Source organism: Adiantum capillus-veneris, chromosome 1, assembly GCF_014529385.1.
Source record: "Adiantum capillus-veneris isolate H3 chromosome 1, ASM1452938v2, whole genome shotgun sequence".
Lineage (NCBI taxonomy): Eukaryota > Viridiplantae > Streptophyta > Polypodiopsida > Polypodiales > Pteridaceae > Adiantum > Adiantum capillus-veneris.
In genome coordinates this window covers 191,507,811-191,532,213 of record NC_140931.1, presented here as the reverse complement: position 1 = coordinate 191,532,213, position 24,403 = coordinate 191,507,811, and the positions used below count along the sequence as shown (strand labels likewise).

General features: G+C 44.1%; 1 protein-coding gene and 1 pseudogene across 2 annotated transcripts in view; both read left to right on the top strand.

Moving 5' to 3' along the window:
• The first annotated feature begins 9,460 nt into the window (after positions 1–9,460).
• LOC147466217 (transcription initiation factor IIF subunit alpha-like) overlaps positions 9,461–24,403 on the top strand; it is a 77,561-nt gene continuing 62,618 nt past the window's right edge. Inside the window, exon 1 of one of the 2 annotated variants that reach the window (XM_086524630.1) lies at positions 9,461–9,727. In XM_086524630.1, the coding sequence (XP_086380756.1) occupies positions 9,551–9,727 (177 nt within the window). In that variant the 5' untranslated portion in view covers positions 9,461–9,550. The remainder of the gene's footprint in view (positions 9,728–24,403) is intronic. The other variant, XM_086524631.1, reaches the window with a different exon arrangement.
• LOC147466218 (uncharacterized) lies at positions 14,815–16,052 on the top strand (annotated as a pseudogene).

The window sequence follows — 24,403 nt, the reverse complement described above, 5'->3', positions numbered from 1 at the left end:
TGATTTAGCGGAGATTCATATTTTTTTATTGCCTTGGCAAATTTTGTTCCACTATGCGGTGACAAGGAATCATCGTCTAAATCCTTGTATTCTTTTTCCTTGTAGACATCACAATTATCTACCAAGTAGAGAGCTTCTTTCATCAACTCATACAATGTTGGGCTCCTTCATGTGTTGGTCTTTCTAGAGATCTGTATTCCTCAGTCCTTGGATAAAAATGAGCATTAACCTTGACTGGGTTGGCAGTTCTTATACTGGATAGAACTTCACGTATCTCTTTAGCCATAAGGATGCTTTTTGTATGGATTCCCCTTCTTTCTGCTTGAATTTGTGGATTTGTGAGATTGTGTTGTGAGCTATCCCTCTTTGAGATATATTTGTCAAAAAACTCCTCAACCGACTCAAAATCCCTACGTTCTACGAAATCAAACAAGGTGGCAACATCCTCTTCAAGCGTTAGTCCAAATCCTACGAATTGCATTGGAAATCTAGGACTTGCTCAGCTCTAATGACACACACAAATACTGCCACATGGTCCCTCGGATCTCTGTTCCTGAAATACTTCTTGTTTACCCATTTTTGGACCTGGGATGGTTTGATCCTACTATGATCTATCAATCTAAACATAAGGTCTCCCAGTCCTCCTCTATGGGCTCTTTTTGGCCTAGGGTATGATAAGTGTTCTTCCCCTAGGGGTGCTCCCAATCCATAATTCCTGGCTGGTCTTGTAGGTGGTCATTCCTCTCCTCATACCCTTTCTTCTCGTTCTTGCTCTATGTGGTGCTTCTATCCTGGTTGGTATTGACATTGTTGTTCTACTCTCACCTTAGTGGTGGTATTGGTGGTGCTCCTAGCCCTGACATGTCTTGATAACCACCTCTGTTTATGTTCTGTTCTGGTGTTGCACACTATTTGATCCATGCTTGAAATGATAGTGGTGTGGCTTGTGGGTTCCGAGGGTTGAGCAGTGGCTGTCCAGTGGTATGTGAGGTCGTGTCATAGTCTTTGAAGAAGGGATTTGTGGATTTGCTAGGGGTATGTGTGGGCTTGTGCTTCTCTTCACAAGCTTGTGTCAATAATTCTGGTGTTATCACTCTTCCTACATCCCTTGGATGGATTGGCTCATATTCTCGTCCGTACTTATCGTCAAAAATGATATTGGTTCTTGTTGTTGTGTTATAAGAGAACAAGTAGAGGAGTGTGTTTTTGCTTAATTGGTTCACATGGGGCTCCATGCAATGGTAGTAAGAGATGACCCTTCCATCCCCGTGCTTGTAAATCCCAATGTTTTCATGAGTTGTAGCCGCTCTTTGACACTCTCTTGTCATGAATCTAAAAGGCTCTAGGAAGGTTAAGTTTAGGAGGTAGTTATTGGGTCTCCATGACCATATTTCCTTTTGCCACGTTGTCTCCATACCAATTGTAGTATTTTGGGTCTCTAATAATGAGGTAGTGGTTCCCCTTTTCATCGCGGAATCTATCACCATCATCGTTTACTAGCATTATTAATCCTCTATCGGGCCGTTGTTCAATACCTATGCATTGCCATCCTTGAGCATCTGCATAAACTAGGGCTCCATGGGTGTTTGTTCCCTCTAAGAATATTCTTGTGTATTTCGGTGTGGTCAAAGGGTTTTGGGAGGTGCTACCTCCTATAGCCCCTTTTTGTTGGAAGCCTCTTAGTTGTTGGTTAGCCATCCAATGATATGATTTGTTGGAAGAGGTGTCAGTATCAGTGCCCTTTTCTATGATTGGAGCTAGGGGATCTATCTTGACTTGGTTTACACTCTCCTTTGTTGACACTAGACTCCCTTAGTCTGTCGTTACTCTACCATCTCTTAGAAGATACCTGCTCAATCTCAAATACATGAAAAAAAACACACACTCTTGCAAAATCCCAACCTCTTTCTTGTGAGGTTAGCTAGCTTCTTGTGTAGCCTTTGCTCTTGGCAACCTGGATACATGTGTACACAAGATCAAGCACTTTGCCTCTTGGCCTTGAGTAATTAGAGCAATTTTCTCTCTGAAATCTTTACTGAAATTCAAAAAATTGCAAAAATTATTAGACTTAAGTCAAGAGTTTGACAAATCAAAGCCTAATATTTAACAAGGTCTTTGAGAGTGATTCTAGAGTTTGTTTGGTTCAACCAAGGTATTTCTAAAAACCAGGCGAGATGGCCTACAAGCTGGTATGGTCTAATTTTCAAGGTGGGCCAAATGGCTACAACCGCGGTTAGTGACACTGGTAAGCTTTTTGAGCCTAGTCAATTCCTATTGGTTGGCCTCTGTTTGTGAGTCTTTTGACACTTTGTATGAAGTGTTTTGACACTTTTCAATGCCTGTTTGGTCAATTATCAGATTTTGGCTTTTGACGTTCAGTTTCTTGGTGATTATAGGGGCTTTTACTTGTCCAAATGAGTAAAGGAGGGCATATTTGGGATCCTTATACTACTAGGAATCAAGTGGTTCCAACCTGGTCCCAATTTGGCAGATATGTCAACTACCACGGTAGTTGGCTTTGGAGTGATTTTTGAATTCCGGCACTTCCAGTGGCTTCCCAATCACATGTATAGTCTTTTGCACCTATGTGTCACCTGTCAAAAGTCAAGTTAACTCCTTGGGCCTGGTCAATTAAGTAGTTTTGGTTGATTCTACCCAATTTTTTCACTTACTCCACCTTCATTATGTTAGAGTTATGGCATCTCTTTGGATTCTTCTATTGATCCCAATTTCTCCCATGGAAAAGTCTTAGGGAAATAAGGCTATTTTGTGGCTGTGCACAACCAAATTGAGGTATTTTTCTCATGTTGGGACATTTTCAGCCATGTGTAGCCCAATGTTTTAGGCTCTTAGTTGCTAGTTAGCCACTTGTAGCCCTAGATGATCTTTCCTCTAGTGTCCCATGAGGCTCACCTGCCTATTTTCCCACTTTTCCTATTTATCCCCATTCATCTAGTTGTGAGGGTTGGGAAAGTGGGTTGTGTAGCCTCCTTGCTAAGGTATATATGCTTATAGATGAGCCTCAGAGGGGGGCACCCTCCCTTGGACGCCCTAGAGGGCATGCAGAGGAGACCAGTGGCTAGCATGCAAAGGGGGGTAGCCTAGAATTTTTGGGCAATCCTAAATTTGTGCTTTTGGCCAGCGAGTCTCATGAGCAATAGACAAAAGGCCTAACAACAGGAGGTCTTCCAATCAAATACTCGAAGGTTCTTCCACGGTGCTATAATTTGTTCTCCATGCACTCAGAGCAGCATTACCAAATTTGATGATCCTCACATACATCTTCCCTTTGCCAGGGGGTGGTCTACATTTGTTGTTCCTCATGCTTGCCTGCTTGGTTCCCATTTGTTTTTGCCAAAGGTCTCATGTGTAGGAGCAGTTGCCAGTGTTAGTAGTAGTAACAAATGTGTGTACCTTGGGTCTATCCATTTGGGCATGTCAAAAACCACATTTGGTTACTTGTTTTGGTAGTTTTTTATCAGCATGGAGAGCCTTTCCTAGATCTCTCTCTCTCTCTCTCTCTCTCTCTCTCTCTCTCTCTCTCTCTCTCTCTCTCTCTCTCTCTCTCTCTCTCTCTCTCTCTCACACACACACACACACACACACACACACACACACATTCTCACACGTCCTCTCTTTCTACCTTAGTGATCTCTCTTCTTCATCATGGCCTTGTTCATGTATGTGGCATTGTAGGTGTTCCCTAGTGTCATAAAATCTTATCGGACTTGAGCCAGATCGGAATCGAGTTGTACACATGATCGGAGACCAATTCTCATGTTCTTTGCATCTTTTGTTGCCACCTTGGATGCTCGCTACTAGTGGAGCCAATGCCATTTTGGACTTGATTGAGAGAGAAGAAGCTTGCCGTTTTTTTCCTGGTTTTTCTCTCGTTTAGGGTTGGTTTGGGTATGTGGAGGATATGGAGCCTCATTTATGACTTCCTTGTATTTTACCCTTGATTACACTGACCTCTCTTCATTGAGGGGAACCCGATGGAGGTTACAAGATGTGAAGGATTACTAGATTGTTCCGGTCTTCCCAGATGGAGGTTTATTTACATGCCTTCTTGCAAGGGGAGCATGCAACGGCCTTTGGATCCATAGGGGAAACCGTTTCATTTCTGGCCTTCTTCTTCAGAGAGAAGCTTTTGAACAATAGTAGGATCTTCTTCAACGCTTCTAGATCAAGTTTTTATGGCTGTGTTTTTTTTCAAGGAGATGGGTTGGTAGATTTGCCTTTTGCAGTTGCATCTCTTTCTTTGAATTGTCGATGGGGTTATCTATTGTGGGTAGCAAGTTGATGATTTGGTTGCACTTTGTACCAGATCGTGGATTATGGATGACAAAGGGGGATCTCTTTCATCCTTGAAGTCAAGGATGCTCTTGAAAATGTTTCTTTTCCATCCAAGGATAGAAGGTTGATTTTGGCTTCAGTTGACACGTGCTCTTCCGGTATGCAACAAAGTAGAGGCATGTTCCAATGCATGTGTTGAAGATGGCTTTGATAGGCAGAGGAGGATTTATCTATCCTCAATACCACTTATTGTATGATAATATGACTTTAGTGGATAAGAATTAGAGGTGGAGATGTATTGCCCGATGCTTACCAACAATGATAAAAATTCAAGGAGGTTTTGTCAGAGTGTTACTTCTATCTCCATCTTCTGTCTTGGTGGTAGTGTGGCCCGATAGATTTAGGCATTCCTTTTGCCCTTTTCTGAGCTTGTCAGTACCAAGTTGTTGAAAAGGTTTGTGATCTCTTATGGGCAATATTCTTGATGATCGACATTTGCATGATAGGTTTGCACATAGTGTCTACTTGGTGAGGACACCTGGTTCCTACTTCTTCGAAGTCAATTTGGATGCTTCTCACATACATCCCTTAGAGAGCTCAAACCTTGGGGCAACGCATTCTAATATTCATTGTCATGTTGTAGTTCCCCTAGGTAATTCCATTACTCTCACCTTGCGTATTCATATTATGTTGTGTATTGAATATTGATTCCACATTTCAATGGTGGATATATTCTCTTTAACACAAGTGGTAAGGACAATCATTAAAGATCTTAAGGAAGCAAGTAACAAAAATGGGAGTATATGTGCTCTTTCAAGTCTGTGTGGAGTTTGGCAAATTGTATTGGATTGTACATGTGGTGGACATGTGATTTGATTAAGGGGAGTTTGCTTGAGTAGGTAGGTCCTATTGGACCTCGACATCTTCTTTGCCAAACATGATCCTCAGGTGGATCTTTCAAGTCCTCCAATTCTTAGTAGTTTGAGTTTATTGATGGTGTGATCCTCTTTGGGTCTCAAGTTTTTTGAGATTCAAGTTTTTTTATTTAGTTACAGAGGAAGTAGTTCTACTCTAGGTTGCCTGATATTTTGTTATGGTGGTACGATTTCTCTTCTCCTAGGATTGAGCCAAAAGAGGGGATAGTGGTCCTTCTTAGACTAGGAGCTACTTACATCTAGCCATGCATTCTTCAAAGTTGGGAGATGTTCTTATTGATTCTCCCAGATTTGGTTGCAGGTTCCACAAGTATGTTTTCTTTCGGATTCACCTACCTTAGGCGATCCAGCTAACAGAGGTAGAGACTATTGGAGAGTTATGGTAGGTATGCATGGCTCTGGTGCTCTCCCTTCAGAGGGGGATGTGGAGTTAGCTTGATGCTTAGTTTTTACGGATGAATTCTTTTTGTTTCTAGTGGTTCCATGTGTAGTAGATAGGATTGATAATCTATTTGGAAGCTTTTCATAGAACCTTGTTCTTCTCTTGCAGAGCTTGGGTGTCAAACAAATTTTTTATGAGATAAAATTTAGTGCTTGCAATCTTACTCTCATAAGTGGTGCATAACTTCTACCATAAACATAGAGTAGTAGCTTCACCAACAATAATGAAATAGAATGACTCCGCAAGGTGCAAACAAATCGTTGACCTTGCTTTTGCATCAAGCATCTTCCACTCTACTTCTGACATGCCATCATTCTCTTCACACTCAAAAAATGGCTCTAATCAACCTTTCTGAATCAAAAAGTCTCGGATTTTATCCTTCCAGATAAAAAATTTTGTGCCATCAAACTTATGAATTTTATAAACATCTTTCTCAAAAGAGAAAGTCATGGATGTCAAAACACAAAACTATGGCAAGATTCTAGAAAAAATTTGGCGAAGTTTTCCCAATAAATGCAACAAAATCGAGACAAATCTCAAATATGAATGAGTCAAAATCAAAGCAAAATCATTGACTAAAGCATAGAGAGTGAGTCACTAACTAAGTGCGAGTGTGTCTGATAACATTTGATCACAAACGACAAGCCAACATGAGCTGTGGAAATTCTTGCTCCTGCTCCTTCTCTGCAAAATCTAAAAATGACTTATTTTCCAAGCTCTACACAAGATGAAAATACATCCCTAAGCTCAAATATGTAATTTAGGCTCCTCTTCCACCGTAATGTGCATGCACACATGCAATGATGTCAAGACTACCTGCCATTGACGTGGCTCCCCTCGAAGTTGGGCTCTGATATGAGAGTGGTGCTCCCCTTTGTGTGTGTGCAAGGGGGGAGAAGAAGATGTAGATACACAAGAGATGGGTGGAGCTTCTCACAACAATGTGATGTGCTCCTTATTCTCTATATTATCCAAAAGAATAAGCGCTTGGGATCCCAATTTAGGATGTGATTCCAACATGGAATGCATTACCTTAGGAGGATGGAATCAATAAGGAGGATCTTGTCGCATTGCATATACTGTAACGCTAAAGAAGGATTGAAGAATTGAGACTATAGTAAAGCGTTTGAAAGAAGGAAGACCAAAGAACAAAGGCATGTTTGATAATAGACACAAATTTAGACTAAACGCCATCGAAGAAAGTGATTGGGTATTGATGTATGACAGTAGCCTTGATAATCAACACACCACAATGCAAAAGTTTTTGAAAAGATGGTTTGGTCCATATTGATGAAGCATTTGCATGAGAATGCTATGTGTACATTGTGTGAGCTTAATGGTGCAGAGATAAAGATACCAATTATATGAAAAAGAATTGAGTTCTTCAAAAGAAGGAGTGAAAATGATCCATTTGATGCACAATATTATCAAGAAGATCCTCCTTGACAATGTGCTAGAAGAGGATTAAGAAAGAGGATGAAATACCACAAAATCTAAGTGATAATGAAAATGAAGTGCATTGTATGTTGACCTTAATAGATTCGCCTTGCAAAGAGGATTCTGTAACACGTACCGCAAGCAGCTTTAGAGGGGGCGGTTTTCCTATCGTGGCATACCCATATTGAGAAATAAAGTGAATATCATCCTTTTAAATGGTTTTGGATGTATGGGAATGGATGCCATAATGTACATAGTATACATGTGCTTGTTAGCAATAGCCTTCTTGGGAGTTGGAGCCTTGGATACACATTGTTGGTGTTTTATGGTTATAGATCATGGATATAGTAGTTTTTGACTGTGCATAAGTGGTTTGCATCATTGTAGTGTACATACCTTGCCTACAAAGGTCGATGCTAGGAAAACTACCGAAAATAGTGATTAGCATGCGCCACCATCACAAATTTGTCAAAGGGTCATGAAAAGTTGAAAAATTAGATTTGAAGTGAATTTGTAGTTCAAAGGAAGTTTCCCACAAATTTATAAAATTTCCTAGCTCGTTTGGCTTTTTAATGCTTTGAATGAACAAAAATTGTATTAAAATTGACGAAAATATCCTTTTTCATGGGAAAGGGCCAAAATTTGACACATCATCAAGGTTGTGGGGAAGCACGAGGAATGCTTGCTTATGGCTACAAAAACATTTCCCCTTTTGGTGTATTCTCTTCATGCATTCTCTAGAGCGCAAGACTTGTCTCTACCATCTTGTGTGCAGATGTGAATTAGGGCATTCTCTTCTCAATTTCATGTGTGGGTTTGATTATTAGAGGTGCCTAAGTCTCCCCACAATCAAAAGATTGAGTGTTCCAATCATCAAATTGACGTTATAATTGTGCAATTAAAACGAGGGCGTAAGATTCCATGATAAAGATTGGGGTTTCAAATGCATTTTTATGCTTAAGTATGTTTGGAGCCTTCATGGATGAGCATAAAGTGTTTGTACTTGTTCTTTAAACAAATTTGATACGTGAGCTAGTGATTTTCTTATCACGAACTCGTTCAACACTACAAGCAGTTTGAGGAAGAGGGTTTGTGACTTCCTGTCACGAACGTTCCTACAATTGGAAGCATCTTTAGGGAGAGGGTATTCACAAACTCTGACAACATTTGAGTGGGATTTTTGTCTTGGGTGTTTTTGGGGAGTGTTTGATTTAGTTTGAATGCTCTAGACCAAAGAGTGTTGGACATTTCAGTGAAAAGGCATCCCTTTGAGGACTTCAATTACCCTTCCGCCTACTATGTACTATTTGATCGATTGATGCTCACCCGTTCAGAGGTTTCCAACATATTGAACTAAGAACCAAAAACCCTATGTTCCACCAAGAAGATGATATGCTGTCTAAACTAGAATTTCTCTATGGCAGAGAGAGAGAGAGAGAGAGAGAGAGAGAGAGAGAGAGAGAGAGAGAGAGAGAGAGAGAGAGAGAGAGAGAGAGAGAGAGAGAGAGAGAGAGAGAGAGAGAGAGAGAGAGAGAGAGAGAGAGAGAGAGAGAGAGAGAGAGAGAGAGAGAAGGACCACAAGTTGATTCATTGCCATTGAGTACCACATCTACTGCTAAGAAGTCGGCAACTTCACATACATCATTATCATTGATCCTGGAAGAATTTCCAAAAGATAACCTGCTAGGTACACCTTGAGATCAAACAAATAGTCGTTGGGGAAAGGGATCAAGATAAAGACAAAGATGATAAAGAAGGTTAAGAACAAAAAAGCAAGGATAAAGCAATTAAAGACAATGAACAAGGCCAAGTGGGAACACTAGCATGTATAAGATCATCTTCTTGGTGGAACAACGGTTTTTGGTTCTTACATTGAACCCACGACATTTGGCAGTGTTCTTTTTTAGGAAAATTACCAAAATACCCCTCTAATTTGTGGAAATTCCCAAAATACCCTTGTATTTATTTTGGTTGGATTGTTCAAGATTTCCTAATCTTTATTCCTTTTTGAAAATTGAGATCCGTTTTTGAGCGCTTGACATGTAGTTTGTCACAAATTATCTGGCAAAAAAAGGCAATTATGTCTAAAAATAATGAAGCAATTCATCTTCAAAGCCTACATAACCAGCTCGAATTCTAGTTTTAGCATCTTGTATGATAGACAATTGTCTTCTTATGAAAAGCTGCAAATTTTTTTATTTTTGGAGAAATCTACTCTCACAACTAGGAAAATTTGAAGGGCATTTTGGGAAAATACGGGGGGAATTTAGGGAATTTATTAAATTTGATGGGTATTTTGGTAATTTTCTCTTTAATTTTTTTTTTGATTTTCGACATGAAGGAAGGCCAGTGAATTCTTTGAAACCTGTTTGAAAACGTCTCTGTGGCGAGCTCTTGTGCCTCTTCTGCTGCTCGTACTAGGCGCGGATCGAAGAGAGAAATGATGGCAACACTGGAGCCTTCCGTGAAGGTTGAATGTGCTTCTTGTGGGAGCACAAATGAGATGTACTTGAGCCCTTGTCGCCACATGAATGTATGCGTTGCGTGCGGCAAACGTATGATAGAGAGTGCCACACCTTGCACCGATTGTGGAGTTCCCCTCACTCGTCTCATTCGCGTAAGTCATTTCAGCTCGGCAGATTACAAAGTTTTCTCTCTCTCTCTCTCTCTCTCTCACACACACACACACACACACACACACAGAGAGAGAGAGAGAGAGAGAGAGAGAGAGAGAGAGAGAGAGAGTTTTTTAAGTTGGCAGGAATATCACACATTCTGTTGGTGTTAAACTCTAGACATTGTTGGGTTTAATGGTAATGACGAAATGACTTACGAGAAGTTTTTGTGCAAAGTCATGATGTCTCCTCTAAATGGACATCACATATCACCATAGAAGGCTAAATGTTGATAGATGTAACATGATTTATCTTGATTCTCAGTGTGTGTAGACTGGGTAGACGGATTGATCTCAGATACAAAACAATTAGAGATGTATTGTGAGCCTTAGTATGTGCTGTTGGCAGAAGGATGGTCTCGTACAAAAGACACTTCTAAGGTGTACGTATATCCAATAATCCAGGGATCATTATTCTTTGAATGTCTTCACAGTGTTATTATGATACAATGCTCAACCATAAGGTGTACATATATCCAATAATCCAGGGATCATTATTGTATGAATGTCTTCATAGTGTCATTATGATACAATGCTCAACTCTAAGGTGTACATATATCCAATAATCCAGGGATCATTATTCTATGAATGTCTTCATCGGCTATTCAAGGGTTGTCTTTCAGAGGACAGACTTCAATCTATATTCCTTTTCTTTCATGCTAAGGGCTAGTTTTGTTAGAGTCTATCACCTACCGGATGGAGCTGTTGATTTGCTCAACTCTAAGGTGTACATATATCCAATAATCCAGGGATCACTATTCTATGTATGAATGTCTTCATCGGCTATTCAAGGGTTGTCTTTCAGAGGACAGACTTCAATCTATATTCCTTTTCTTTCATGCTAAGGGCTAGTTTTGTTAGAGTCTATCACCTACCGGATGGAGCTGTTGATTTGCTACAATAACTCCCAAGCATGTGGCTATGCTGGCTGGCCATGGCAGGTAGTCTTTTCTCACTTAAGCTAGGTGTGCCTGGTGTATGTGTGATGGGAATGTGTGCTGTTATTGGGCAGGACTCTACGCGTTTCATGTGGCAAGAGAGCAGGGATCGTACAGACTTTATATGCCCGCATTGTATCTGACAGTAGAGGTCTAGCCAGCATTTTGGACCGTCTCCTCTTTCTTAATTTCCATTTCTCTCTCAGCTCAGCAGGCTGGTGTGTTATCACCTTCCCTTCTCTCTCTCTCTCTCTCTCTCTCTCTCTCTCTCTCTCTCTCTCTCTGTGACATGGTATTAAAGCTCTGGTGCTGATTAGTCAAGGAGTTTGCAATTGATTGTGGAGGCTACATCCTTGTTTGGCCACCCAATTTTGGGCCAGCCACCCGTTTTATGTTTGTTGCCTGCTTTGGCCCTATTATTTTCTTGGTGCCCCTTTTTATTTTTGTAGGATGGCTGGGTTGTTTTGCCTTACCTCTACGTGTGACCCCTAAATGGGTACCGCGGGAGGTTTAGGGTGGCTATCTGTGGTTGACGGTGGTTATGGGGGCTGGTCGGTGATTAGCCCCCTCTCACATTCCTGGTGCTTTTTGTTTGCTCTCTCTCACTACTCTCCTCTTGACGCTTCCGCACTCGAGCACTCACTCATAGTAGGGCTCTATGGATCCTAGGCCGGGCACACTATTTGGTGACGTGTTTTCTCTGCAAGGGTTAGCTCCACTAGCGTTTTCAGTTCCAGAAAAGGGGAAGAGGGGAGGGGGGCGTCATCAATTGATGCCGTTTTGTCGTAGAGACCTGGTTTCTCTTGCACGTTTGCAAAAGACCTTAGCGTTTTGACTTCCAAACTTAGCCATACTCATTTCTTGGAGCTAGCGTTGGCATTTTGCTTTTCATGTAAGTGCTCTAGGATAGGCCAAGGGCCTTTAAATCATAGTCACATGGGGACGGGGTTGGGTCTCGGGGACGTGCGAGATCCTTGGGATGGGGATGTGACAAAACGAGGAATTGGGGACGGGCCAAGGGACGTGTGTTAAAAAAACACTTCTTTGCAAATTCAATACTTGACAGACTAGACAACACTAAGAGCACAAGATTGCAAAGAAAAAGTGGATTTTGCACTCATAATACCAAAATATGACATGTGGTAAGAATGCGGCGCGCCACGTCTCGTACGTTGACGTGGTGAATCAAAATTACCCAATTCCGCCCCCAACTCCTCTCACCAAAGAGCACTCCCCATCTCAAAGCGAGCTCGTTGTGCATCCGACATGTGACAAATTTCTCCCTTTCCATTCCTATAGACATTAATTTGCTTCCGAATCTCAGTCCTTTCCTTGCGATCGGACACAAGGCGCCCAAGCATTTTGGACCATCTCCTCTTTCTTAATTTCCATTTTTCTCTCAGCTCAGCAGGCTGGTCTGTTATCATCTCTCTCTCTCTCTCTCTCTCTCTCTCTCTCTCTCTCTCTCTCTCACATGGTATCAAAGCTCTGGTGCTGATTAGTCAAGGAGTTTGTAATTGATTGTGGAGGCTACATCCTTGTTTGGCCACCCAATTTTGGGCCGGCCACCCGTTTTATGTTTGTTGCCTGCTTTGGCCCTATTATTTTCTTGGCACCCCTTTTTAGTTTTGTAGGATGGTTGGTTTTTTTTGCGTTACCTCTACGTGTGACCCCTAAATGGGTAGTGTGGGAGGTTTAGGGTTGTTTTGTCAATTGTATCAGTTGCCTATTGGCTATCTGTGGTTGATGGTGGTTATGGGGGGCTGGTTGGTGATTAGTCCCCTCTCACATCCCTGGTGCTTTTTGTTTGCTCTCTCACTACTCTCCTCTTGACGCTTCCGCACTCGAGCACTCACTCATAGTAGGGCTCTATGGATCCTAGGCCGGGCACACTATTTGGCGACGTGTTTTCTCTGCAAGGATTAGCTCCACTAGCGTTTTCAGTTCTAGAAAAGGGGAAGAGGGGCGTCATCAATTGGTGCCGTTTTGTCGCAGAGACCTGGTCTCTCTTGCACGTTTGCAAAAGACCTTAGCGTTTTGGCTTCCAAACTTAGCCTCTCATTTCTTGGAGCAGGCCTAGCGTTTTCAGCATTTGCAGATCAGCCAGCGTTTTGCAGTTGCAGATCAAGCCCTGCATTAGCAGACCCAGCAGAAGCCTAGCGTTTTTGCAACAACCCCAAATTCAGCCCTAGCGTTTTTTGGTTTGCAGATCAGCCTCGGCATTTTGTAGATTCATCGCGACAAGATCACCAATAGCTTCAGCGTTTTCAGCTTTTAGCATCAAAACTCCGCAGCAGAACCCCCGAACCTTGCAAATCTCACCTTCCCGCAGCAGATCCTCGCCGCACTGTCAGATCAACGAGCGTTTATAGTTTCAGCTCGGAAAACACAGATTTCAGCATCTGCGTTTTCAGCGCGTCGTCGTCATCGCCGTCGTCACTGACATAGAGTCAGAATTCAGTAGATAAAGATTTGCAGATTTAAGCCATTAGCGTTTTCAGATTTCAGCCCGTCTCGTCGTCGTCCTCATCGTCGGCAAGTCCATTGCATTGTAGAGATTTGTGCAATCAATAGTAGACCGCTCTCGCCATAGAGAGTGGGGCCTTCGGAGGAGGGTTTGACAACATTCTGGTGTCGTATTCTTCTCTCTCAGTCTCTCAGTCTCAGCACCTTGATTCACAGTGTTTACCACTTTGTTTGTGACCATTTGCACTCTCTCACTAAAGGAACGGAAGGCTCTCCCTTCCGTAAGTAAAAGGAACCTTGAGCAGAGCTCGGAGCACTCATCTTGAGCAACGTTTAGCAATCACTTCCGCTGCACCATACATTGGTATTAGAGCTTTGGCAGTGTTCTGTATCACTCAAGGAAAGAACCACATAATTTTTTTGGCTTGTTGAGGTTGCACGTAACCCAAGTCCTCTTGGACGTGTAGATTACTAATCGTGTTTTTGAAGTGATAGGAAACCCAAGAAAGAAGGGCTTGTCCAATCTCTCCTTGTTTCTCTTTTCACTCATTGAGAGCGGACCGTGCACTTAGTAGCCGGCCAATTGACGTGAGGTGGGAAAAAGCAACTTGGTGTGAGCGCAAGGCCCCCAAGGGTGCGCCTGCGGGAAAGAGAAGAGCTCGGGTAAGAGAAGATCCTTCTCTAACACAGATTGCAAGCTAAAGAAGAACCTCAAGAACCTCAAGGACCCAAGAACCCAAGTTCCTCGTGAACTTAAGAACCCAAACTTCAGTGTATTGTCATTACCCAAAGCGGAATGGATACTTTGCATGGAGGTGATGAGCATGGAAGAGGCAAGTTAGGTTTTCGAGCGAGCTCAACGGAGCGAGCTTTGGAGCGAGTTTTTTTTTTTTTTTGGAGGGCCGTCCTCCCCGTCCTCCCTACTTCCCCTTCCTCCTCTCGCCGCCCATGTGCTTCCTCCTCCTCCTTAGCCTCCTCCGTCTCCTCCACCCCCTCTCTCCATCTACTCCTCTAACTGCCCTCCCTTTCTCCATCTCCTCCTCTAGCAGCCGCCATCCCTTCCTCAAAGTCCTCTTCTCCTAGTCCCTTCTTCCTCTCTCTTTTCTTGTCACTCTATAACCCCTATCCCTCTCCCTCCCCCCCCCCCCCCCCCCCCCCCCCCCCTTCCTCCTATCTCTCTCCCCCACCACCCCTCTCTCTTATTGTCTTCCCTCTCTCCATGTGTGTGTCTCCCACCTGCCACCTCTCTCTCTCTCTCTTCCCTCTCCCTTCCCTTTCCTCCCATCCTAGAGTGAGCTCCAGCCCCCGTTGCCTCTCTCTCTCTCTCTACCCTTGCCACCATGCCCTTCCACTAGTAATTTTGATACGATTTTTTCTAATAAAAAAAATCTCCTCTCCACTAGCTCTCTTTCCCTCTGGTTTATTTTAAAAGAAAACAGACACTCTCCATCTCTCCCCCTCACAATTTTTGCTGCCCCCTTTTCTCTCTCCCTCTCTCTCTCTCCCGTTGGCCCCTCCCTTTCCTCTCTCTCTCTCTCTCTCTCTCTCTCACACACACACACACACACACACACGCACGCACGCACGCACGCTCTCTCTCTCTCTCTCTCTCTCTCTCTCTCTCTCTCTCCTCCTCACTCTTCCCTTCCCTCCCATCCCAGAGTGAGCTCCACCCCTCAGGGTGAGGGGCGACCTTGTGGGGTAGGCGTTAACGCCTAGGTCAGCCCGAGCAAGATCGAGGAGACCTTGCTTCTACACAGAGGCTCACTAGTTCAGCCCGTCAGGTTCTCTCCCTGTCAGCGCTTGTCAGGTTCGTCAACGGCTAGATCTACACAACGCACAAGAGTAAAGCCCGTCAGGCTCTCTGCTCGTCATCGTTTGTCAGATTCGTCATGGCTCAACAAGTTCTGATTTATGTTCGGTCCATGTTTTGAGCCTTAGAGCTCACGACCACAGGCAGTACTCAAGGTACTCTCAATCAAAGGAGGTTCAAGGTGCTCTCAAAACGGGCACTTCGAGCATATTGTGGAGGAACACTTAAAGCAGAGCAAAGTGAGCACAATATGGAGATACTTGGAGCAGAGTCTACTTAGAACAGAGTCTTGAGGCACATTGGAGGAGAATCTATTCGAGTTTAAGGATGACAAATTCTCCGAGGACCCCTCTCAGAGCACGATCGACTTTTGCCACAGTGCTAGCAGCCCCCAGTAAACTCGACTGTATCACTCAACCTCAAGTGGCTCTCGATCGAGTCATGGAAGAAGACCGTGACCTCAAAACTCGCCTTAGCGAGCTAGAGGCACGCTTTGATTCCATGGTCGATCTCGCCAACAACAAGGTCAAGCAATTCGAAGCGAAGGTGTGCCAAGCTCACTCGGCGACCATTGCCAAGGTGCAGACTTGTGTGTCAACGGAACTTCACGAGCAACGACTACAGGAAGGAAGAGAATGTCCTCAAGGTCCGGATCGGTGGGCTACCCTCGCCATGGTGCACCACCAAGGATACACTCGAAGAAGCACTTGTTAAGCTCAATGACATTATTCAACCAGTTAACGTCAAGCTAGAAACCATCTCTTGGATCAATGATACACATAGGCATGTGCCCCCTGAGCATTGTGTTCTCACTTTCAAGGATAAAGAGGAACAGATTAAGTTGCTACGCCAGTCGCACGCCCTCAAAGGAACAAATGTCTGGATCAGTGAGGAACTGACTACAAATCAGCTCAAGTTTAAAAAACAAGAACTCAAGAAAGTGCACGAAGTGCGCAAGCAAGGTAAATGGACCGTCTACAGAGGTGGTAAAGCCATCATCCAAGAGTTTCGAACTCCTAAAGGGACTCCCCCCTCACCTGACTCCCCTTAGGCTTTTCTTTTCTTTTACCCTTCTAGCGGACCTTCGGTCCTTAACTGATATGTATCCGACCAAAACCCCTTCACTTAGAAGGAGACTTTGTTATGTTTTGTATGGTCCCATGGGTCATGTCTGACCTTCGTGGACGATAATTCAATCTCTCTCTCTCTCTCTCTCTCTACCTTTGCCACCATGCCCTTTCCTTCCCTCCCATCCCACAAACAGAGAAAGAGAGGGGGGGGGGGGGGGGGGGGGGGAGAAGGGATCCATTGAAAATTAAAAAAAAAGGACTAGCAGTATCGCTAGTGCCTGTCCTTTTTTGTAAAAGAGGGAGAGCAGGGGAGAGAAAGAGAGAGCGATAGCGGGAGGAAGAGAGAAGGGGGGTGGGATTGGGACCCTCTGCTTCTCGTCACACTGCCACTTGAGTCCCTTCAATTCCAAAGAGAAATGAAATGAAATGGAATAAAAATGTTATATTGATTGTCTTCAAAAGACCAAAATGACCCATGAGACCAAACTTATACAATATTGGTGGATCTAAAACAATGTCTGGGTACAAAATAAAATGTGAGAGAGAGAGAGAGAGAGAGGGAGGGAGGGAGGGAGGGGAGGGAAGGGTTGGTTAGGGGGGAGGGGGGGGGACAAATATTGTGAGAGGGGGAGAGTGAAGTGTGATGTTTTTTTTTCTAAGAGGAAAAGAGAGGGAGTGCAAGGAAGCTTAATAAAAAAAAAGAAAGAAAAAAAAATCCTCAAAGCAATAGCGATATCGCTATTGCTTTGAGGACTTTTTTTTTTCTTTTTGTATTTTAGCTTCCTTGCACTCCCTCTCTTTTCCTCTTAAAAAAAATAAATTGTCACACCTCTCTCCCTCTCACAATCTTTGCCCCCCCCCCCGTTCTCGGCATTATATGAAGACGTGGTTTGGAAGATGGGATGCCTCAATAGACTTCCTATTGAATGAAGCTTTTATACAACACCAATGTATTATGGCCCAGGAGAAATTCGGGGGCTCACGCTTCATGCATTACACCACCTTTATTGTCCCCAACTACAAAACCATATTCTTGCCGAGAGAGGAAATTATACTCACCCTTACATGCTTGATATGATCCCCTTGTCAGCGATACACACTATCGCATCCATTTCAATTAGCTCCCACTCCCTTCAATGCAAGAAAGGGCGTTGGGACAATGGAGAAGAGTCGAATCGAGTCTGCACAAACTTTCCTCTCCCAGCCATAGTGTGGGCTCTCCATTGCGGCTCTCATCACCACAATTTTGGAGCATTGAGAATCACTCATCAGTCACACACATACTACATCACATGTAACGTCATTGGTCATATTTGATGTTCAAAGATGATAATAAAATCTCTCTCTCTATTTCTCTCTCCCCCGCCAACCGCTCCATTCTCTCTCTCTCTCTCTCTCTCTCTCTCTCTCCCCCCTCTTTCTCTCTTTCTCTCTCATGTTATTTTGTACCCATGCATTGTATTAGTCTTTAGATCCACCAAGATTGTATTAGCTTGGTCTCATAGGTCATTTTGGCCTTATGAAAATGCTTAATATAACATTTTATTCCATTTTGGTTAATATAATATTTCATTCCATTTTGGTTAATATAATATTTCATTCCATCTCATTTTATTTCTCTCTAGGATCGGGCGGTGTGGTGGGGGGAGAGAGAGAGAGAGAGAGAGAGAGAGAGAGAGGGAGGGAGGGAGGGAGGGAGGGGGAGCCAATTAAAAAAAGTGAGGCACTAGCGATATTGTTGGGGCCTCTTTTTTTTAGAGAGAAGAAGAAGAGAATTTAACGTCGTAGGGAGACCTTAAAGATCTATCCGACGAGGAGAGTTGAACTCAAGATCTGTTATTCAAGAGGGAAATGGCATAACCAATCTACCACACTTGGGTGATAGAAAGGTGATAAAAAGTTTATAGAGAAGGGGGGGGGGGGAGAGGAAGGGGAAGGGCCAGAGAGAGGGAAGATGGAGGGCCGGACGTAGAGAAAGAGGTGGGGGCCAAAGAGAGAGAGAGAGAGAGAGAGAGAGAGAGAGAGAGAGAGAGAGAGAGAGGGAATGGGTTGGAGGAATCATGAGAGGGAGAGATGGGGAGGGGTGAGGGGGTTTGATAAAAAAAAAACCGAAGGCATTGGCAAAATCGTCAATGCCTTGGGCTTTTGTTTGTGAGAGAGAGAGAGAGAGAGAGAGAGAGAGAGAGAGAGAGAGAGAGAGAGAGGAGGTCCTTGGCTACTCCACTGGAGGGAGGGGTGGCAATGGGTGATGGTGGTAGAGTAGGGGCGGCACATGGTGGTAATAAGCTAGCACCACTAACCACCAATGGTGGGCTAGGGTGGTGTTGGTGATGGTTGCTAAGGGGCAGCAATGGGAGGTAGTGGTGGTGGAATGAAAAAAAAAAAAGCTCGCTCCAAAGCTCGCTTCGTTGAGCTTGCTCCGTAACTGTCCCCGGAAGAGGCGAAGAAGAATTTTCCCCACCAGGAGGTTTTTCTGACCCTCCCCCTTCCCCATCTACGCCAAGGAGTGCACTAACTCCTATGGAGGCTTTCGACAAGATGATGATGGACAAGAAGAAGTTACAACAAGAAGCGCAACGTGCCGCCTTGGAGCGCGAGCGCAAAGAAAGAACAACAGAAAGAATGGCAGCCATAGAGCGTAACTATGAAGAAAGAATAACAGCCATAAAGCGTGAGCGCTAGCAAGCACGCTTGGAAGCCCAAGTACGACAAGCCGAATTGGATCGTGAGCACAAAGAAAGAAAAGCGATGAGCGACCAACAAATGAAAGAGTTGTTGCGACTCTTTTCTAATGTGCAAGCGTAGCTTAAAGAGATTCAGGAGGAGAAGACTCTTAGTTTCTTCTTTTCCAAAGCACGACACACATGATTTGCATGATAATGATAAGCGAGATGATAAGCATGATGATTTGTATGATCAAGATTTGATTATTCACGAGCATGATGATTTGCATGATCAAGATGTGATTACTCACAAGCATGATGAGTTGCAGGATAAAGATGTGATTATTCACAAGGATGATGGTTTAGTTGATACTTTGTCTACTGAAGCTAACCTCATTGCAGATTCGATCAATCAAGAAGAACCGATCTTGGCTCTCGAGTCGAGTTTCCAAGAACCCCCCACAGGAAGTATCATGTGTTCGAATGATTAGTTAGCACGCATTGTTCGAGTGTTTCATTCGTGATGCTTTCTTGTATTTTAATCACCGTCCTTATGTGATCCCTTTTCACAGGCATGCCATCTTGCACGATGAACACGATTTACTCATGAATGAGCATGGATGTATGCGGATTACTCATGAAAAGAGGAAATGTTTGCATTCAAGGAATTCACATTCAATGTCTCTTCCTTAGTATGACACAGTATCTGAAAGAGCACAACAAGGATTGAGCATCAAGCATCGACATTTCCATTATGATTTGCCACAGTTGATTGATTTAGATCAGAAAGATAAGTTTCGATTCCATTGTTTGCGTGTGTTTGATGAACGGTTGGCACTCTGTCTATATGTTCATATACATTGCATGCACAGTCCTTAAAGAAGACTAGAATTTTTCCATTCACTCTACATGGAATGGGTATGTTCATGGCTTTGTGTTGGAAGTGGTTTCAAGAATTTTAATCCTCAAAGATTCTTGAAGAAGGTAGAAGACGCATGACTATAGACGAAGTTGAAGCATTGAAGGAGCCACATATGACTGTGTCGCTTTTGGCGCGGCCCATAGAAGCAAGCGTTGCAGACCTTTATGAAGTTGAAGTATCCATGACCCACGCATCAGAGTGGGCCGGCGAAGAGTCCTTTCTAGGATTCTAGACACTGTTGGCGATCTCCCTCGATGCCATACAGTTCGGTAGCAGTATCTCACTTTGAAAAAGGAGGGGATGTCACGTGCACATCTAACCCTATGTGTACGTGAACAAGCTACTTCATGTCTAGGGTTCAGTTTAGTTAGCTTAGGAAGTGTTTTGGCATTTTTGTGAGTCTGTTTGCAGACCGTGCATGTTCAGGCACTTAGAGTAGATGCATATCCTCTGGTTGCACACAACATGATCATCAGATTACAGTCAGAACCCATCAGGAGCATTTATACAGTGCATAGACCTATTTTCTCTATTTTAGCTATTTTTCAATAATTATTTTGAAGTGACTTTTGTTGGGAACTAGGTACGGCAATTTTGATAGCCAAGTATATAAGAAAACCTAGCGCTAGCATAATCTGGCAGAAGAGGCAGTAGGAACACAGAGTTCAACAATGCACCTTCTCAGCAAGACCCCCCGGCAGGAGACATAGCGTTTTCAGCCATCTAGAAGGCCTAGCGTTTTCAGCATTTGCAGATCAGCCAGCGTTTTGCAGTTGCAGATCAAGCCCGACATTAGTAGACCCAGCAGAAGCCTAGCGTTTTTGCAACAGCCCCAAATTCAGCCCTAGCGTTTTTGGTTTGCAGATTAGCCTCGGCATTTTGCAGATTCATCGTGACAAGATCACCAATAGCATCAGCGTTTTCAGTTTTCAGCATCAGACTCCGCAGTAGAACCCCCGAACCTTGCAGATCTCACCTTCCCGCGATAGATCCTCGCCGCACGGTCATATCAACGAGCGTTTATAGTTTCAGCCCAGAAAACGCAGATTTCAGCATCTGCGTTTTCAGCGCGTCGTCGTCGCATCGTCGTCATCGCCGTCGTCACCGACATAGAGTCAGAATTTAGCAGGTATAGATTGGTAGTTTTCAACCATTAGTGTTTTCAGATTTCAGCCCGTCTCGTCGTCGTCCTCATCGTCTTCGACATTGTCGGCAAGTCCATTGCATTGTAGAGATTTGTGCAATCAGTAGTAGACCACTCTCGCCATAGAGAGTGGGGCCTTCGGAGGAGGGTTTGACAACATTCTGGTGTCGTATTCTTCTCTCTATCTCTTAGTCTCAGAACCTTCATTCACAGTGTTTACCACTTTGTTTGTGATCATTTGCACTCTCTCATTAAAGGAACGGAAGGCTCTCGCTTCCGCAAGTAAAAGGAACCTTGAGCAGAGTTCAGAGCACTCATCTTGAGCAAAGTCCAACAATCACTTCCGCTGCAACTTACACCACCCATCCACAGGAGGGATACCCCATTCTATCTCCATGAAGCCCTTGTGGATGCACATGCCGTCTCCACAATCGTCTCCCTATCAAGAAGAGTGGTGTGCAAGCTCTCCAGAGAGGGAGGCACATATGTGGGTCTAAACTTTCGGATCTTCCGTGCCATTTCTTTACAATAAGGAGACCTATTGTAAAAAGAAAGCATACATTAGTGATGTACATACTACATATGTCACAACCATGAAATGTATCTACTAAAGAGTAAAGACTTAAAACTAGACCTTACTGTGCCGCATTGAAAGCAATATGGTCGTGGTACAAAAATCTTGCGAGGGCCACATCTATCTCATCTTTCAAGGCGGGTTTCCAACTGTCTCCAAGAGTGGCTTGCCGCTTGTGCGGACGAGAATGAGGGAAAGACGAGGATGAAGGGTCGATAGTGGGTGGTCGCCATTGGTGCTGATTGATGCACAAAATGATGCGGAAGAAGGGGATGTTGATGCTCGAATGAAAGCGGTCGTGGTCATCTCCTTCGGATTCATCGTGTGACACTTGTTGCGATTCTTCTTGGCCTCTTTGATCTCCTCAAGAGTCTTCTCAAGGTGTAGGAGCTTTTGCTTCTCCTCATCCGAGACTGTTTGTGAGCTAAATTGAACTTGATGTCCTTTTTTCATGAAGGAAGTGGGCTCGTACCTTCCTCACGGAACCGTTGTGTTCGTAGCCACAACGACGGCACTTCCATGGCTTGCTTCCACCTCCAATACCGGCCTTGGAAGCAATCACCTCATTCCACCATGTCCTTGTGAAGTTGGCGGTGGAAGGGGGTTGAGAAGCCGTGGCTGGGCCGGAGTGAGGAGGAGAAGGAGGGCTTAGAGAAGCTCCAAATCCATCTTGGGATGCAATAGGTATGTAGGCTCTAAACTTTAAAGGAACTTGGAGTCTTGGACAATTGTCAGGTGTAGCTGAATCGAAATGGTGAAGATCAAAGTTTTACACTTCCTCAAATCCCTTTCTTTCTTTCCTTGCGTTAGTGATTCCTTTTAGCTTGAATGATGGTTCCCTTTACTTTTCCTTGAAGAGAGGGAACGAGAAGAGTGCGGTAGAGATGTGTAGAGAAAGAGAGCTAGAGAGAGAAGAGGAGAATGACACCCGATGGGGTCCTAACCAACCCTCTCAAGGGCCCCCCACACCGTTGCCGATGTGGTGTTTGCTTTAGATTGCGTAAATGGAATGTATACACAATGCAATACCTCAAGGGCTGACTCTTTTGACTCGAACGATGATTGTCGCCATTGTAACTCCTCAAGATGAGGCACCTCCGGGGCTGATTTGATGCACCTTTGGATCCTTCTCGATGTGGGATTGCTGACGACCACCAAGGGGTAGATTTGGGACTGAATTGCTCTTCCAATGTGAGGAATGAAGGGCTGAAAACTGGCTGCAAAAAGGCAGATTATAGCGTAAAATGCATCAGATTTCTCGCGTAAAGTAGGGCTGAAAACGCAGATCTCGATGATGCTGATGATGGACAGAATGTGAGCACTCGATGACGGGGAGGGAATGGCCGATGTGAGGCTCAATTGGTTGTCGAAGTATTGGACCGCAACGAGGCTGGCTAGCGATCGCAGATCCGCGCCAATCCGGCGAGGAAAGGGCTGAAAATTGAAAACACTAGGGCTGAAATCTGCAAACGCTGGTTGGTTTCATCCAAAAACGCTAAGGCTGACCTGGATCTAGGAAAACACTAGGGCTTGCTGGTTGAGTGCAGAAACGTTGGCTCTCTTGCAACTGGCGCTATGTGTTAGTGACTGAAATCGCTAGGCCCTTTACTCCCTTTATAGGTGAGATTTGCTGTAAGGTGCAGCGGAATGAGTGTTTGAACTTTGCTCAAGATGAGTGCTCCAAACTGTGCTCAAGGTTCCTTTTGTTCTTATGGAAGGGAGAGCCTTCCGTTCTTAATGAGAGAGTGCTATGATCACAAACAAGTGAATGGACACTGTGCGTGCAAGTGTATGAGACTGAGAGATAGAGAAGAGAATACGACACTAAAGACGACATAAAACCGTCCTCCGAAGGCCCCACTCTCTATTGCGAGAGTGGTCTACTTATGATTGCACAAATCTCTACAATGCTTGGACTTGCCGACGATGTCGACGATGACGAGACGGGCTGAAATCTGAAAACGCTAAGGGCTGAAATCTGCAAATCTTGTATCTGCTGAATTCTGACTCTATGTCGATGACAACGGTGATGACGACGATGCAACGACGACGCGCTGAAAACGCAGATGCTGAATTCTGCGTTTTCCGGGCTGAATCTGCAAACTGCGCTGGATATGACCGTGCGGCGAGGATCTGTTGCGGGAAGGTGAGATTTGCGAGGTTCAGGACTTGCTCTGCAATGTCTAAGGGCTGAAAACTGAAAACGCTGGTCCTATGGTTGATTCTGTCGCGATGATCTGCAAAAACGCTAGGGTTGTTCTGCAAACCAAAAACGCTAGGGCTGAATACTGTACTGCTGTCGCCGGTGGTTCTGCAAATGCAAAACGCTAGGCTGATGTGCTCTGTCGTGATGACGCCGGGGCTGATCTGCTGTAGGTCCTTGTCGCTGAAAATCTGAGGTTCTTAAGGGATGAAACTGTTGGTCTTTCTGGGCTGAATCTGCTACTCTTTAGGGCTGAAGCTTGCTATGACCAAAAACGCTAGGCATGAGGGTTCTGTTGCCGACGACAAGGGCTGAAAATGCTGATGTTTGCAGTTTTGCCTGCGATGGAGCTTTACAAAAACGCTAGGCTTGGGCTTGCTTGCGGTGAAGATCTGCTGATGCAAAAACGCTAAGGCAAGGGACTTGCTGGCGATGATGCAAAGGTTGAAAACGCAAGGCTGATGCAGATGAAGAAAACGCTAGGTTGAGTCTTGCTTGGAGGGGAGAACTGCCAAGGTCTTGTTGGAGAAGTTGCCTGCTGAGCTTGGCTCCTGTTGCCTCTTCTGCCATTTAGTGCTAGTCTAGGTTTGCTTATATACAAACTTACTCAATTTGCCCTACCTACTTTCCAACAAAAGTCACTTATAAATAATAAGTGAAAAATGTCAAAATAGGGAAAATAGGCTAAATGCACTGGAAAATTCCCCTGAAGGATTCTGATGGGAGTGCTTATGATCATGCTGTGTGCAACCAGAGGATATGCATCTATACTAAGTGACCGGACATGCACGGTCTGCGAACAGACTCACAAAAGTGCCAGATCACT